This window comes from Taurulus bubalis, assembly GCF_910589615.1.
Source record: "Taurulus bubalis genome assembly, chromosome: 2".
In the NCBI taxonomy this organism is placed as follows: domain Eukaryota; kingdom Metazoa; phylum Chordata; class Actinopteri; order Perciformes; family Cottidae; genus Taurulus; species Taurulus bubalis.
The window spans coordinates 40,459,085-40,474,849 of NC_136590.1; the positions used below are offsets into that span (position 1 = coordinate 40,459,085).

General features: G+C 44.2%; 1 protein-coding gene across 5 annotated transcripts; it reads left to right on the plus strand.

Moving 5' to 3' along the window:
- Nucleotides 1-1,004: 1,004 nt before the first annotated feature.
- On the plus strand, nucleotides 1,005-14,195 carry p2rx1 (purinergic receptor P2X, ligand-gated ion channel, 1). 5 transcript variants are annotated; one of them, XM_079233690.1, is made up of 14 exons: nucleotides 1,005-1,246; nucleotides 6,967-7,111; nucleotides 8,450-8,521; nucleotides 8,793-8,862; nucleotides 10,035-10,122; nucleotides 10,302-10,382; nucleotides 10,905-11,046; nucleotides 11,198-11,343; nucleotides 12,578-12,668; nucleotides 12,755-12,820; nucleotides 12,911-13,006; nucleotides 13,381-13,470; nucleotides 13,599-13,643; nucleotides 13,728-14,195. In XM_079233690.1, the coding sequence occupies exons 1-14, from the start codon at nucleotides 1,110-1,112 to the stop codon at nucleotides 13,731-13,733; spliced, it is 1,275 nt and encodes a 424-aa protein (XP_079089816.1). In that variant the 5' UTR covers nucleotides 1,005-1,109; the 3' UTR covers nucleotides 13,734-14,195. The 5 variants fall into 5 exon arrangements, with proteins under 5 accessions (XP_079089816.1, XP_079089817.1, XP_079089818.1 ...); XM_079233691.1 differs by having other exon boundaries at nucleotides 13,599-13,634; XM_079233692.1 differs by having other exon boundaries at nucleotides 8,793-8,850.
- The last annotated feature ends 1,570 nt before the right edge of the window (nucleotides 14,196-15,765 follow it).

The following is a 15,765-nucleotide window of genomic DNA, read 5'->3' on the forward strand; positions in this document are numbered from 1 at the left end:
TCTAGATAATAATTCATTATTATTTATGAAATCTGCTACCAGCAACAACGCAACCCTACAGAGCATGTTTTTGCAAAATCCTTACAATCCTGTAAAATCCTTGCAATCCAACCAGATTCTAAGCGTTGCCATATTGTGGAGATTCCTAATACATAACGATTTGCTATGGCCATTAACCAGATTTAGGTTTGGATTTTAAACACGCTTCCAAAAAAAGATGTTTCATTTGCTAATCTCTGGAGATTAGAAAGTGAGAAACACATTTTGCAAACAGGAATCCTTCTCTGTGATATTCCAATTCATGCACACCAAAATGGCATTTTATTATTATTATTATTATTATTATATGTGCGTTTCCTCTCTATTGACGACAATTAGAATTGCAAAGCACCTCGCCGTATATGAAAGGAGAGAAAGTGGAAACGTTTGAGAGGTCTGAGAAACCCAAAGTGGTTCCCACACGAAACGATGATAAAACATAAGAGGGCTTAATGTCTGAAAACGGTGACACGAGAGCAGGCGAATAAGCTGAAGCGTGCAATACACACTGTGTGTTTGTGTCTCTGCATAGCATGCAGGAAGAGATAGTCGGTGGAAACGATAAGGTTTGATTGCGCAGGGAGAGGAGGAGGTCCAGTGTGTGTGTGGCAGCTGTTGAGTTATTTGAGTCAAGAGTAAATTCCAAAGCTTCTTTTTCACCAATTTTGCGACGCTGCATGAAACAAAAACAGGGTGCAAGGAAAAAAAGAGTCAGGGGATGCAGCAGTGATGAGACTGGGTGGAGGCACGTAAAGGGACTGACACAGAGTGACCCTGTGCAGAGAGAGAAAGAGAGAGAGGGAGGGAGGGAAGGAAGGAGGGAGGGAGGGAAGGAAGGAGGGAGGGAGGGAGGAAGTTCTACACTTGAGGACTTCTCATGAAGCGCGTCAGACGTTACTTATGAGAGGAGGCAGAGAGGACGCTCGCAACCAGTGAGGAACTAAAGCAGAGGGGACCAGGAGGAGAAGCGGGGTGTTTGTATGCAAGTGGGGTGAAGAGAGAGAGAGAGAGAGAGAGAGAGAGAGAGAGAGAGAGACCCTCCTCTCTGTGGGGCCAGCCGATGAGAGAAGATGAAGAACCACATCACCAACGCCCTCTCCGACTTCTTCTTCGAGTACGAGACCCCGCGCCAGGTGCTGGTGAGGAACCGGAGGGTGGGAGTGGTGTGCCGCCTGATCCAGCTGGGGGTCCTGGCCTACATCATTGGGTAAGACCCGACCTGTTCATCCGTCATTCCTGTGCTGTTCAGAAAGGCAGACTTTGCTTTGCATCGTCATGTTAGGACTTGCGTGGAGTGACGGTGTGTGATGCAAAATTACCATTCAGTGACCTTTCAAATTCCAACAACTTGTTTTTCTTTCGCTGGCTTGCTGGGTTGTTTTCAACCAGTGATATAACTCTGATGTCTTTATTCTGCTTACACGAGGGGGAAAAAAAGCATCCCATGTTGTTGAAATTGTTATGAAAACATAATTCATAAAGGGAAGACTTCTCCCTTGTGGGTGCCACCGATGGTCAGAGACACACTTGCTGTAACTTGCCAGGTATCCTGTTGACTCTGCAAACAGGAACTGCAAACAGACGTGCAGCAGTGACAGGTTGAGTGACGACAGAAGGCAGAATAGCGTGATATGTTGTTAAATGTGCTTCTCAAATTGAAAGACAAAAAAAATACAGCGTGCGTGTTATCGTACGCACGCTCATCTCTACACTCATGCTTCGACATGTTGGAGTCATGGATACTTGTTCTGGGACAGGAAGAGTTTTTTTTTCTTTCTTTCGTTGCATTTCTGTTTGAATTAGTTTGAAACTAATCACTGACCTCACTTGTGCGTGTCTGCGCTCGTGTACGAGTGTGTGTTCACCTGCGAGCAGCAGAACCTGAGGAGCGGCGTGTGATGAACAGGCTGAGGCACATGCTAACACTCATAACAATCAAACCGCTGCCAAGCGCCAAGGCCCGGACGCACGTTACCTCCTGCTGCCGACGCTGACCGAACACGTGATAGAGACGGACACGTTTAAAAAACATCTTCTCCAAGTTATTCATATTTAATGAATAAGACGTCCCCACTGGTCTCTTTTGGGGCCCATAGATTTGGTCATGGCACTTTAATCTCGACAATCTTCACAGTCAGGCCACAACAAATGTGGATGCTCATTTTCTTTCATTTCAAACCTTGAAAAAGTCTTAAAGTGGGAACTGTGAAACAGGATTTTAAGTTTCCTCTGTGCGCTGGTATTAAAGAAAAAAAAGAAGAAAAGGGAACAGGCACACTGACATTCAGAGGTTTTGTCTCTTTTTGCGATTAAGGTGCACGACTGAGGTCCCTCTTCTGCCTTCATCCCACCGGCCACTTGCCTGTTGGTGATGGGCATGAGATGAGATGTGATTATGAGGCTTCTCCTCCTCGGGTCGGAGCAGAAGTCGGCCTGTATCTCTCACTGGTTGTCTTGTCAGGCATGTTAGATCTCATTTTAACCTTTGATTGGATGCAAATACATCTATTACTTACATTTGTTTGATTAAATCTGTAAAAAATATATGAATTTATCGTAGTTGTTGGTTCATTTATTTTATAGGTACATTTGTGTGCTTTCGTTAACTGACAACTTCATCCTCATGCATGAAAAAGTGTCCACACTTGGCCTCATATTTGAGTAAATCTCACAAAAAAAAGAACTAATCCCACATGAATGTTTTTTGTAAATATTTGAAAAATCAATTTGAAGGAAGTCCGGAAGCGAGAGCAGCAGGCTCGGCAAACCATAATTAACTCTCGCCTCGTCACTTTTAAGTCGACAAAAATGCCCATCTATTGTTTGCATTTCGTCGTGATGAGCGGAAGTGTGATATATATATATATTTTAGTTCATTCAACACTAATCTCAGAGACACAGTATGGTGGGAAGAAAAGCCCTCTGCACATCAAGGAGCCTCTTCTCCCTCCTCCTCCTCCTCCTCTGCTTCTGTCGGAGCAGATACAGATCTCACTTAGACTGCTGTTTTGGGAGATTCCTCCATTATTTCACGCTCATGGGTTTCTTTATTCCATTAATGTGCTCTATTTTCTTCTCCCTCCCCTGCATCTTGAATGTGAGCTCAAACTTCCACGATTTGATCTGCCTAACTGATAGAAGTTGTGGCGTTCAGCTCATTGTGCAAACGCTACCTTGTATTTCAGTCTGCAGCTTGAAGGATGTTTCCGCTCATCTGTTGCTGGAAGGCGCTTTCACTGTAGTACATGCTGCCCTGTAGCTTTCTGCTGGAGGGTAATTGCTTTTCACACAATATATGAAATAGCTCTGCATGTGCGTATTGCGCGTGCATGTGTGTGTGTGCAGTATCTTGCCAGTGCCCACCAGCTGTTCCTGTATCTCCTGGGCAGACACAGATAGAGCCACACAAGGAGGAGCTTTACTCTGCAGAAAGTGAAATCAAAAAGTACTGCGGCCGAGTGTAACTAGAACAAACCTGGAACATCAAATCTGTACGTTGTCATCACAGGTGCAACTCAGATCCTTTTGCTTCGGTAAAAACGGCAATGGAAAAATGTAGAAATACTCTGTTACAACGGCCAGCATTCTAAATCCCATCAACAGAATGTATACGTTAAGGCATGAAAGAAAAAGTACATGTCCTACGAACAATTGGCCCCTGTAACTGATATATTATTATTATCACGTTGTTAATATGGATGCATCAATGTGTAAAGCATGCCACTGCTGCTAAAAGTACATCTACTTTATGTGCCCTGCTACGTACTATATTATCTGGTGTTCTCTCTAATCTTTGTTATTTTTGTGAGACTTTGAATAAGGTGCACTTCGGGCCTCAGACGGCCATTTAAATGAAACCATGTGAGAAGTGTAGACGTGTAGACTGCTAACAACTCATAGACATCTGAAAGGAGCCCCAACTATTTAGCTAATTTAACTAATTTCCCCTTGGGGATGAATAAAGTATATTACATTACGCTGACACTTTTATCCAAAGTGATTTACATGTTTACAGCTGACTTTTATTTAAAATTGTCAAGCCAAAATGTCAAGCCAGGACAAAATGTACAAAACACCACTCAGAACTATATAAAAAACACCACGATAATATAAAATAACATATAATACAACAAATTCTTAATTAAATGAGTAAATACTCATTACTCTTAATTTTTCAAGTAGGCTTTCCCATGTGGGTATAACATACAGACTATTTATGTATTGAATTGCCAGAAACGTGCATTATCTCTGACACACACACACACACACACACACACACACACACACACACACACACACACACACACACACACACACACACACACAGCCAACATTTATTGTTTGGTTCGCTGCTGGTCGAGCCACTGCTCCTTTGATAGAGTCTCTTTTGAGGGGCAGTATATTGTCCCCTTATACTGGCTATGGCCAGTCTCTGCCATCCTAAACTGCCCACATTTCTTGCACGTGTTGTGCGCGACCTTTCTGGTCAGCTTTCTGCGGGCAGGAGCAAGAACAGGAGCAGGAGCAATTGTCTGATGGCCTGAGGGTGAAGCAGGGTACAACTGCCGCACAAGACGCTGAGGGACCATGGATGGCGGAAGGAATTGAAAGACAGCTGTGGGTGGAGGGGCCATAGCTGTTGGTGGAGGGGCCATGGATGGCGGAAGAAAATTAACCACTGCTGTGGGCGTAGGGGCCAGGGATGGCGGAAGGAACTGAAAGACAGCTGTGGGTGGAGGGGCCATAGCTGTGGGCGGAGGGGCCAGGGATGGAGCAGGAAGGAGCTGCCGCTCTGCTTTCCGTTTCAATTTGGCCTGGCCAAAAGTGCGTCTGGGCCCGGCAAGGTGGGGGTTTGTGTCAGTGGCTTATCGGGGCAAGCAACAGGGTCAGTAGCCACGCGCGAGCGGTTCCAACAGGGTTGTTATACCTTGCATGACCACGGAATTGTCCTGTTTTTTGACCCGCTGGTTGTGCCACTGCACCACGGTGGTGTGGCTCACATCCACCAGCTGCAGGGTGGTCTGCTCCATGACTGTGCCGTTTCCAAGTATGCGCTGCCTGATCATCCGGTAGTCTTGCACAATCAAGTCCCATCTCGAAAACGTCTTAGTCCCTATCTTTTTTGGACTACGGTGGAGGAGGCATAGCCTTATTAAAATTGCCTCCATCAGGCGGGAACAATCAGGCCACTTTTTCGGGTACCTGAATCTCCCCGTGACCAGCCTATCTTGATGCCTGGCAGAAAAGACGATCCTCTCTCTATCATATTCATGTAACTCCTGCCAAAGAGTAACAATGCGAGGTGGAGGAGGCAACAGCCAGGGAGGACGCAGCAGGCCGCGAGGTGGAGGAGGCAACAGCCAAGGAAGAGGCAGAGAGGCATGGGTTTTCCAGGAGACTTGAAACCGTGTCTTCCTGGAAGCCCTCGTCGTCTTCTTCTTCTTCTTCTTCCGCTCCCTCGTGCACATCCTCAAACATATTCTCCGTCTCTTCTGAGTCTGGGAACATTTGCAGGGGTTTTCCAGTCTGGCTCAACAAATAGTCCACACCAATAAGCTCACCTATGAAAAAGAGCAGAAAGACACACAAACACACATAAATAATATTCTCTGTCACACGGTAGAAAAACGATATGCTCCCATGCCTAATGCATTCACGTATCTTAGTTCCTGCACAATGAGCATAATTCAGAGATGAATTTACTATTATTCCCCTAAATTCCAATTAACTAATATATCCACTTAAAGCATTACACACACATACCTTTAATTTTGAAATCAGACTTGTATCTTTATTTTAACAAGACATACCAGTGTATTGGCGAGGTAGCCTGAAGGTTGGCACAAATGGCCGGCCAAACACCTTCAGTGTGTCGATGTTGACACAGTGGGCCACGCCACCGGCGTATGTGAGGAACGATGACGGCGTGCTGGTCACCGCCGCAGTCCCTCGATCCTGGTTCCACCTGTTTGGACTCATACACCCTCTCAGATTTACCAGCCCAGTCGCCAGGAAGAAAAATTGGCATTGTACATTCCTGCATTCGGAGCAAGTGACATAGTTTATTGAGCGACTGTTGTTAAAAGTTAGGTCGTATAATAACTGGTAAAACAAGTGAGTTTGTCCTTGAGTGACAAACGACTAGAAACTCATGTGAGTCACCCGACTAATCGACACTAACTAGAGAATGCCACGGTTTACTTTTACTTTGGGACGACAGCATGAACAGCAGGATATATTCTCTGAGTTTGATGAACAGTGTATGGGATTAGAATCGCTGACTGCACCTTTAATTATAGAAAACTGGTTATCTTCATCACAATCAGTTCTCCTGGAAGAGGATATAGATTGACTGTGTTCACACTGATAGACATGGAAGCTGCCATTTCAATATGGCATTTATATTCCTCAGAATTACCCACTGTGTAAAGTTTCATTATTGCTCATGGGCAACGATCAGCACTGCTTAACCGCAGCTGTGGTACAAAGGCGGTACTCATTTCCCTGTTTCGGTGCAATAAACATGAACAATTTCTCAAGATCAACTACTGAAGGTGACAGAAATGGTGCTGTTGTAAAAGTTAAAAACATATTAAATGTACATATAGAAGAAACCTTAATTCATACTGGATAATTAGTAATGAACTAAGCGTTAACAGTTTGCTTCAACCCTGTGATGGAGCATTGCAATATATTTTTAAACTGACAAGTTATCACTTTGAAATATGCATGAGTAAATGTCTGCGCTCTAAGATTCAACGAGCAACGTGACATTGCACAGCGACAATCACTTTGCACGTGGGTCCCCGTGAGGGCTGCTGCTGGCACGCGGGACTGGAGCGCAGAATGTCCACATCACCGCTGCACATGCCCTTGCCTGCGGGGTCGCATGGCTGGCTGATACGATGCTCTCTGTGTCTCCCACAGGTATGTGTTCATCTACGAGAAAGGCTACCAGTCCACAGACATAGCAGTGAGCTCCGTCTTCACCAAAATGAAAGGAGTGGGCTACACCAGCATAAACGGAACCGAGAGGGTCTGGGATGTGGCCGACTACGTCTTCCCGCCGCAGGTTGGTGACTGGCTGCACGACTCCTGATTGGTCAAGAATTTGTTTTGCACCTGGTGCAAGTCACTCACCAGCGTTGGGATTCAAGCACATCTGGGTCAGATGTCGTGGAGTCAGCACCCACAGTCCGTGCATCAAACTGTCAGAGTGAATAAACATCAGGCTGAGTCAGGCAAGCAACGTCGAAGCTCTTTGAAGAAAAAGCTGGTTGGCGGTCGGTTCGTGACAAATTTGAGGTGTAGTCATGCTTTTAAATACATCCGTGTTGGCTCGTTTTTTTAGGCCAGATACAAACAGTGGCAACACTAGGATGAAGCACGCACGCACGCACACACACACACACACACACACACACCCACACACACACACACACACAATGAGAGTACATTTGGATGATAATCTGGCTTTGTCGACATCTAAGTGTCTCCCTATTTTCCATAAGTCGTTCCTTTAAACTGGTCAAACAACCAAACAAAGACAGACTCCCATCATGTATTTAGATGTATGTCTCTCTGTTTACCTAACATGTCACTGTGTCCTGCTATCGGTGGGAAAGAAATAAAGAGACACAGGGAAGATTGTCTGTTTGCTTTGAGATCTGGGCGTAGGCCTTTTTGAATTCAGAGTGGGTTTGGCACATGGTCCTGTATGATAAACCCAGATGAAAAGGTCTCTTTAGGAATAATGCCTTTCACTTTGATCACTAAGCGCTTTAGTTTGAGTCAAACTTCAATAATATTCATACTTTGTTCTGAATATGAGGATCAACTCAGCGGTCGATAGCTCAAAAATAGTATATTGTGGTTGAGGATCCAGCCAAAGTGTATCAATGACATCACCTTACATGTCGCTGTCCCGGAAACACACTGTCGGGCAGTACGTCCGTTGCTAGCTAGCTTGTAGCTAACGTACGGTACAGCGGTACAGCGCGAATGACTCAAAGTGTTAGAACTCTTTGTTCATGGCCAAGAAATCGTCCAGCGCATTTTCTTTAAGCAGATTAAACACTCAAGATATTATGTAAAATGTTTGCACATTGTATTCACTTCCTGGCCAAGAGTTAGATGACAAGATCGATACATCTAACTCAGCAAAAAAAACACATGATCCCTTTCAGCTGAGAATGCACAATGAGAATAAACAACAAGGGACTTTTTGGGAGTTAAAAGTTATCGTTGCAGGGCGACCAGTGGGACACAGCTGATCAATGTTTGACAGGCCGTCTACAATAAACTTAATAAGCATGTTGCCGAGCAACTACAGCATCCTTTGTTATGGAATTTTATGTCATAAATAAAAGAGATTAAAAAAAAGTAACGTATCACTTCTTATAATCCTCAGGGAGACTCATCGTTTGTGGTGATGACAAACTACATCATAACTGAAGGTCAGAAGATGGGAAAGTGTCCGGAGGTAGGCGGAAACCTTTTCCCCTCCGTCTCTCCTTGGCCCTCCGACTGAAACGTGTCCATAAATAGTCAAACTAAACAAGAATCGCGTCTCATTCCAAGACTGTTTCTGTAATTGTGTAACGGTTGAATAGCGTCTTTTTTTTTCAAACTAAATGGCCTCAAGAGGACATAAACAGCCGTTTCTGTGCGCTGCCAGACATCACAGTAAATGCAGAACTTTGTTGTCTCCATGTCATGTCCACCCACTGACCCCAATCTCTCGTTTTCAACAGCTCCAAGGCAAGCACAGCTGCAGCTCCGACTCTGACTGTGAAGGAGGGAGTTTCAAACGTACGGGACATGGTAAATCCTGACGGCCCGACAGTGTGTGACACCAGCCGTCCTCACTGAACCGTCTGTGGCCTCGCAGATCTATCCAGATCTTTGGCCCTCTGTCGTCTGCTTTTGCTCTCAGCCCTTCTCAAATATGAACTTCTTAGAGCCACGTGACAGGACCAAGATGCACCGAGGGGGAGGTAGACGATGGAGCGGCGTGTGTGTGCAGAGAGGGCTGTGGCTCCAGAGAACTCCTGTAGGACGAGCTCACACAGTAGACACACTAAAACACAGGGCGTCTGAGTCAGCGACGGCAAACATTTAGATGGAGCTCGTGCGCTGCTCTTGTCCAGCGCCGAGAACAAAAACAAGAAAGAGGGATTAAGGTCAACAACCTCAGTCTTAACAACCAAACACACACACACAGACAGTGAGTGAGCATTGGAGTAAAACCCTGCCTTAAGCAAGCAGACACTTGCATGTGCTGTATATACAATCGCAGGTGTTACAATAACTCCTGTGCATAAGAGCAGGCATGAATCATAAGCACACAGAGACGTCGAATACAAATAGTCAGACCAGAGCTTCTTTAATAGGGCCAAACATTGCACGGCGAATTCAAAGAGCGGTTTCGTCAATTTTACTGTCCTCCATCTGTCCCGGGGTTACCTTCGGAGCCTTTTCAAGCCCTTTGTGCCCCACATCCACTTCAATAAGACCGATGTTAGCCAGAGCTTTAGATCTGTCTGTTTCAGACCAATCAAATTCACCTCGAGGTACCAGCAACGCTTTCAAAGGCGGCGCACTGTCTCAGCGCTCGTGGACAAGTAAACACGTGGTGGGGGAGGGGAGGCCCCCCGTAGACAAATAGACTGTTGGGCTCCACTTGAGCAGAGCGAGCAAACGCCCGCTGCAGAACTGTCCGTGAACTCTACCAGCACTCGATGAGAGAGACTGATAGCGACAAAGCTAATCACATGGAGAGAGATTCTATGTCAGGATGGGGGGCGAGATAAAGGAAAGAGCTACTTCAGCGCTTGCTTTTCGCTTGCTGTCGATGCCAATTCAAGATAGGGCGATGCAAGTTAACGTTAGGGCACTCTTGTCCTTTTTCCCGCTGCTTCCTCAAAAAGAAATATGCTGTTTGAAGTTTTGTGTCTGGTGATCATGATGAACTCTGGAGTGTTTCTATTTACAAGGGGAGATGACGGGAGTGTGCGTGGAAGCTACTAAGACCTGCGAGGTGTTGGCCTGGTGTCCCATTGAGAACGACCACAACATACCAGAGTACGTGGACACACTGAATTATTCAATCTGCAGGTTTGAGATTTTTAGTGACGATTCCGTGCCGTCGACTGTCTGGATTTGTGCAATTTTACGTGCACAAGAAATATCAATTGTGAGGATTTCTGCACTCCAACATGTTGGATTTGACACTCTTCTCTTTACTCTTTACTCCCATCTAGTCCTCCTAGGTTGATGTCTGCAGAGAACTACACACTGTTCATCAAAAATTCTGTAACCTTCCCCATATTTGGCGTCTCAAGGTGATTACCCATTTAATTAAATTTAGCTCAACAGATGCTATACATTTTTCCAACTGTAGATAAATAGAAATGTTGGATATGTTGTCGCAGCTTTAGCCTAGATCTGAATTGCATTATGGGAACTGTAGGATTTTGTGTTTTGACTCATTCTAGGAACTTTAGGATATTTCAGCTTCTACTGCACTAATTTGAACTTTTCTTTTTGAAATGTTTTTCCCACAAGTCCAGAGACTTTTCGAAAGTATGTCACTAAATCCCTGGAGTAGAACTTTAAGTTAGAAAGTTTCAAACTCTTGTGGTTGGTAAAAGCAAACGAAATGTTGTACTTTGTCTTTAAACTCAGAAAATAAATTTCTTCATCGTTTTTGTGCCTTAAATTGACCATTTTTTCTTCTTCTCAGTTTTACTTTAAGATTTAAAAAACAAACAAACATATAATGCAGAAATCATATGAACAACCAAATGCACTTCGAGGTTCTTATGTTTTCTAGCCATGCCTTCTCATGACCAACTGTGTTTCAGGAGCAACCTGGTGGAGGGCATCGAGGCCGACTACATCAGCAAATGCCTCCACGACCCAAAGGACGCTCCACTGTGTCCCATATTCAGACTGGGAGACATCGTTAAACTGTCTGGCTTCAACTTCGAAACAATAGCCCGAGTGGTGAGTCAGCTGATCTTTACTCAACACTGATTGTTCAGGTGGAACCTCCAGCTCGTCACAGCTGCACGCGTGTTGTCTCTTGGTGTTTTGTTTCCCCCGTGTTATAATGGAGACTGGTATTGTTGTATATGATGTGCTTGCATCCTGGCAGGGAGGGGCCATCGGTATCGTGGTGGACTGGACATGTAACCTGGACGTGGACTTAAAACACTGCAGACCAAAGTACAACTTCCACGGTCTGTACGGAAACCCTGCGGAGACCGACAAAAACAGAGCTTCAGTGGGCTACAACTTCAGGTTCGCAGCTCTTCCCTGCACTGAAACAGACCCCGGTGTTTTTACGCTGCAGAAGTACTTCTTATATGATGTGCATATTTTGGGAAATACACTTATTTGTTTTTTCACTGACAGTTAAGGAGAAAAGAAGATTTATGCCAGCGACCGGTTAGCTGAGTTTAGATAAAGACAGGAAGGGGGGGGAATAGCCGTACTGGTTTTATGGGGCGTACATAACACCCTATAAAACTATATATTACAATCAAATAAACAATATAAAAACGTGTGTGCTTTGTAAGTGGACTTTGTTCCCCTTGGACACTGCTATGCTAGCTGTTTGCACCCGTTTCCAGTCTTTATGCTAAGCTAAGCTAACGCTTTGCTTCATACGGATCGGACAGACACGAGCGCGGCATCAAGCTCTTCATCAAACTCTCGGCAAGACAGCGAATCAGTGTATGTCCCAAAATGTTGAACAACAGAGGTCTGATACTCTTAAGTCACAAACAATCAGAGGGTTGGAGGGATGCAGTGGTTTTCAAAAAGTGGACATATGACTATAAGTACCAGGCTCAATGGATCCATTGAAACCGATACAGGAAGGGACAAGGACAGCAGGGACACGTCTAAAGCACTCAAAGGAGACAACCAGGACATTTGTTTTTTTAATGGGTTTTTGGTTCGATGTATGAAATAAGGGTTGTGGTTAACACAAGCTGAAGAGATTTGAACGTTTTGTTCAACGACACAAAATACCTCAATAGATAATCCTCTTTTTACTTCTGCTGATTGCATTCATGCTTCAAAACTGAACAAACCTTTGTTTGACACGAAGCTGCTTTTTAAAAATGTTTTATTTCCATCGGCTTCCCTTGACCAAGAGCCAATGGGAGTCTTTCTTTGGATCGCTGCAGAAAACTAGCGCAAGTTTCATAAAAAGCTAACGTTAGTTTAGTGTAAAAAGGTTCAGCTGTGAACGAACGACATCATGCTACCTGATAGCAGCTACATTAGCTATTTGATAGCATCCACCTTTCATAAGGCATTTAAAAGCTTGAAAATTCACAATTCGAATCCCATTATTTAAAAGGTTTTTAATCAAGAGTTTGAAGGCGCTTGAGTTTTGCAGAGGTTTAAAGCTCCTAAACGACATAAATCTCATCGAGAGGATAGGGAATATGTGGCAAAAGAAAATATTTACCAAATATTTACCAAAGACCTAACATAATGTGATCGTCCCCGTGGCTGTGTGTAGGTATGCAAAGCATTATTTGGAGAACACGACTGAAACGAGAACCCTTCTCAAAGTGTTTGGCATCCGGCTCGACATCATCGTGCAGTCACTGGTGAGTGACACACATGACATTTTTTTCTGTCACGTGAATTTCTGTCACGTGGTTGTTGAATCATTTGATCTCCGTCCTTCACACAGGCCAGAAAGTTTGACATCATCCCAACGCTGACCGCGATAGGCTCCGGGGTGGGCATCTTTGGAGTGGTACGTTGCAGCCCGACTCCCCGCCATATAGTTTGTTTATTAATCCGTTGAATGCTTTGCATGTGAACTGCAACACCTCTGATGTTACAGGCGACCGTGGTCTGTGACCTGGTGCTGCTCTATTTGCTGCCAAAAAGAGAATTTTACAAGAACATGAAGTTCAAACAGACAGACACACATGCACAGGTAAGGTCTATGACGCACACCAATTCTGTTGTGATTGTGAACATTAAGTTTGAACACAAGATGGCAGCAGAGAGGCTTTTGATTGAAGAAAATAAAAATAAAACCCCAGACATTCAACAGTGCAATTCTTTATCCCAACATCTTTTGGATGAATTTCAATTCTTGTGAAGGAATGTTACATTTGTCCGAACTAGACACCCAGGAGCAGTCGCCTTCACATTCACGCTGTGTTTATACCATTCACCAGCAGCTTAGCATCATCCACGCTTGCTCCACAGCACTATCTGATCCAGATGAAATCTTCTCCCATCCCTCCCCTGAAACAGTTCCCCTCTTTAACTGAAAACAGGCGGAACATGTCTTTGTATTTGCAGCATGACAGCGAGTCTCTTGGTTTAGAAACAAGCACCTATTACACCCTCGAAGCAAATGCAAGACAAGTCCAAGGCACTGGCGGGCCCAACGTGAGTGCACGTAGACAGTAGAGTAGTTTCTCCATGTATTCTGTGGTGTGCTGCTGAGGAGAATCCTCTCTTCTGCGTTCCAAAGAGGTCCTAAATGAGTCCTTTATCCTGTTGCGTTTATCCCACAGGACCCGGACTCGGAGGCATGTAGCACAGAAACAGAGGTATCTCAAGTAAGATTCATGCATTTACTACAACAATAAATAAATAAAAGCTTTTGATTTTCTGCGACGGCTGATGTTACGTTTATCTTGCAGAAGTGACCTGGGAGAAGACTTTTGGAGGTGGCGCTTTTGAAGCGGTACCGACACGGGACACGCATGCACTCTGGATCGGACAGGACGCCGTCTCAAAGACATTTCTCCGCGTCCTTTTCTTTCTTCAGCATCTTCTACATCCTCACCAACATCCTGAGTGATTGTGACCCTCACTGTTGTATGCAGAGCCTTAGCGTGGCTCAGCTCTATATGTGTACCTGTTTTTTGGTCTAGTTTTTTTCCCTTGGGGAGTAGCTCGGTTTGCTTTTGTTTCACACTTTGGGTGTAACCTCCAGCTCCTTCCTCATCTGTGCGGGTTAAAAGAACACTTTGGTGCATCTGTGTTTACAGGATTCATCCACAACCTGTCGCTGTCTTGTCAAAACAAGATGACGTCACTGTCGGAGTGACTCATCCCTGCGTGCACCTTGTGATCTGCAGTTCAATAAAAGATGCACAGCAACATTACTGGGGGTTTTGTATGCGTGTCTCTCCAGTAGTCAAACAGGAATACAGGCAATGTCACGATAATTCAGATGTTCTTTGTTTTTATTGTCTTTGATTAGGTCTTGGTTTACAAAAAGCATGCAAAAAAATAACTTCTTTATATATATATATATATATATATTGGTACATATTTACATCGTAACAACTGCATTCCATAGGGACGTGCCATGCTTCTGTTAGTATACGAGCAACGCCAGGACATTCAGAGAAATGCACGACACGACCCTTTCAAACACGCACACACGATCTGATCGTCGCCGACTGAACATCACGTACAAACTCACTCTCCCACACCCCTTTGGATAGAGTTATGATCTGAAATCATGAGACATTATTCCCGTCACTCGCTCCCCTGTGGTGTGACTGCACTCATTGATTTGCTTTCTTAGTTTCACGACAGTAACGGCACTAAAGCGAGAAAACGCCTTTGGAGGAAGCAAACTTCCGGAAAGGATGCACAATTAAATATTCATGTTCCATTTGTATCTGGACTCAGATCTGCACCGAAATGTTTTTTTGGGAGAATCAAGTGTGTGACGGATTGGGGATTTCTCCAATTGTGTTTGCAGCATTGAAAGAGTCATCGAGGGTGACCTTTAAGTTGTGACCGTTCAATGGATCAATGCCACCTTTGGGCCAAATGCAGTTCATTTTGTTGTCAAAATTGTATATCATATTGTTAAGAGTTATACAGTATGTGCAGATGCCATTCAAAAGCAGTCACAAGTAAATCGTTCAATAGCTGACATTCTAAAAAATTGACAAAAAAAACAATTTTGAAATAAAAATGAAAAAAGGCGAGCTGGAAATGGGTGTGGCCTATAAGGATCGACTGACACATTTCGGAGCTTTCTAAACGGTAACTGATGGTAATGTAATCGTTTTTTAAAAAGCGTTGGATAAATGCTTAACACTAAGAAAACATAACCTTTGCAGAGGCAATCATTTACTGAAGAAGACTATTAGCTGCTGAATACGTAGCTGTGGTATGAAGAGACCGCCCTGTGGTTGGAGGGTTAAACGCTTCCTCTTCCAGGGCAGCTAGAGATCCTCCACCACTGAGCCTCTGGAGAAGGTCCTGAAGACAAAGCTGCTCCTGTGCTCTCATGACGGGCTTCAGCAGCAACATCAGACACAGTTCTCACAACATCTTGTCACAGACGGGAGAAAGAGTTCCAGCTGAATGAAAACATATTTGAGTTTATAAAAAAGAAGAAAGAAAGAAATCTCCAAAAACAAAGTTGCAATGCTGCCACATGCAGATTGATTATCAAAAGCACAGGAGACTGAGAACAGACGGATACACAGTAAACATGGTCTTTTACAGGTCGACCACAGCTCTTTCCTTGATCATAGACGATACAATGTTAAACAGCTGGCAGGTACCAGTAGTGTTATATATTTATATATATGCGTGTGTAATAATAATAACTTCAATATGTATCTGCAAGTGGAAAAGTGCAAATATTTAAATATTTTTTTTCCAACAAGGTCAACAAAAACACACATAAAAGGGGAATGCCAGAGACGA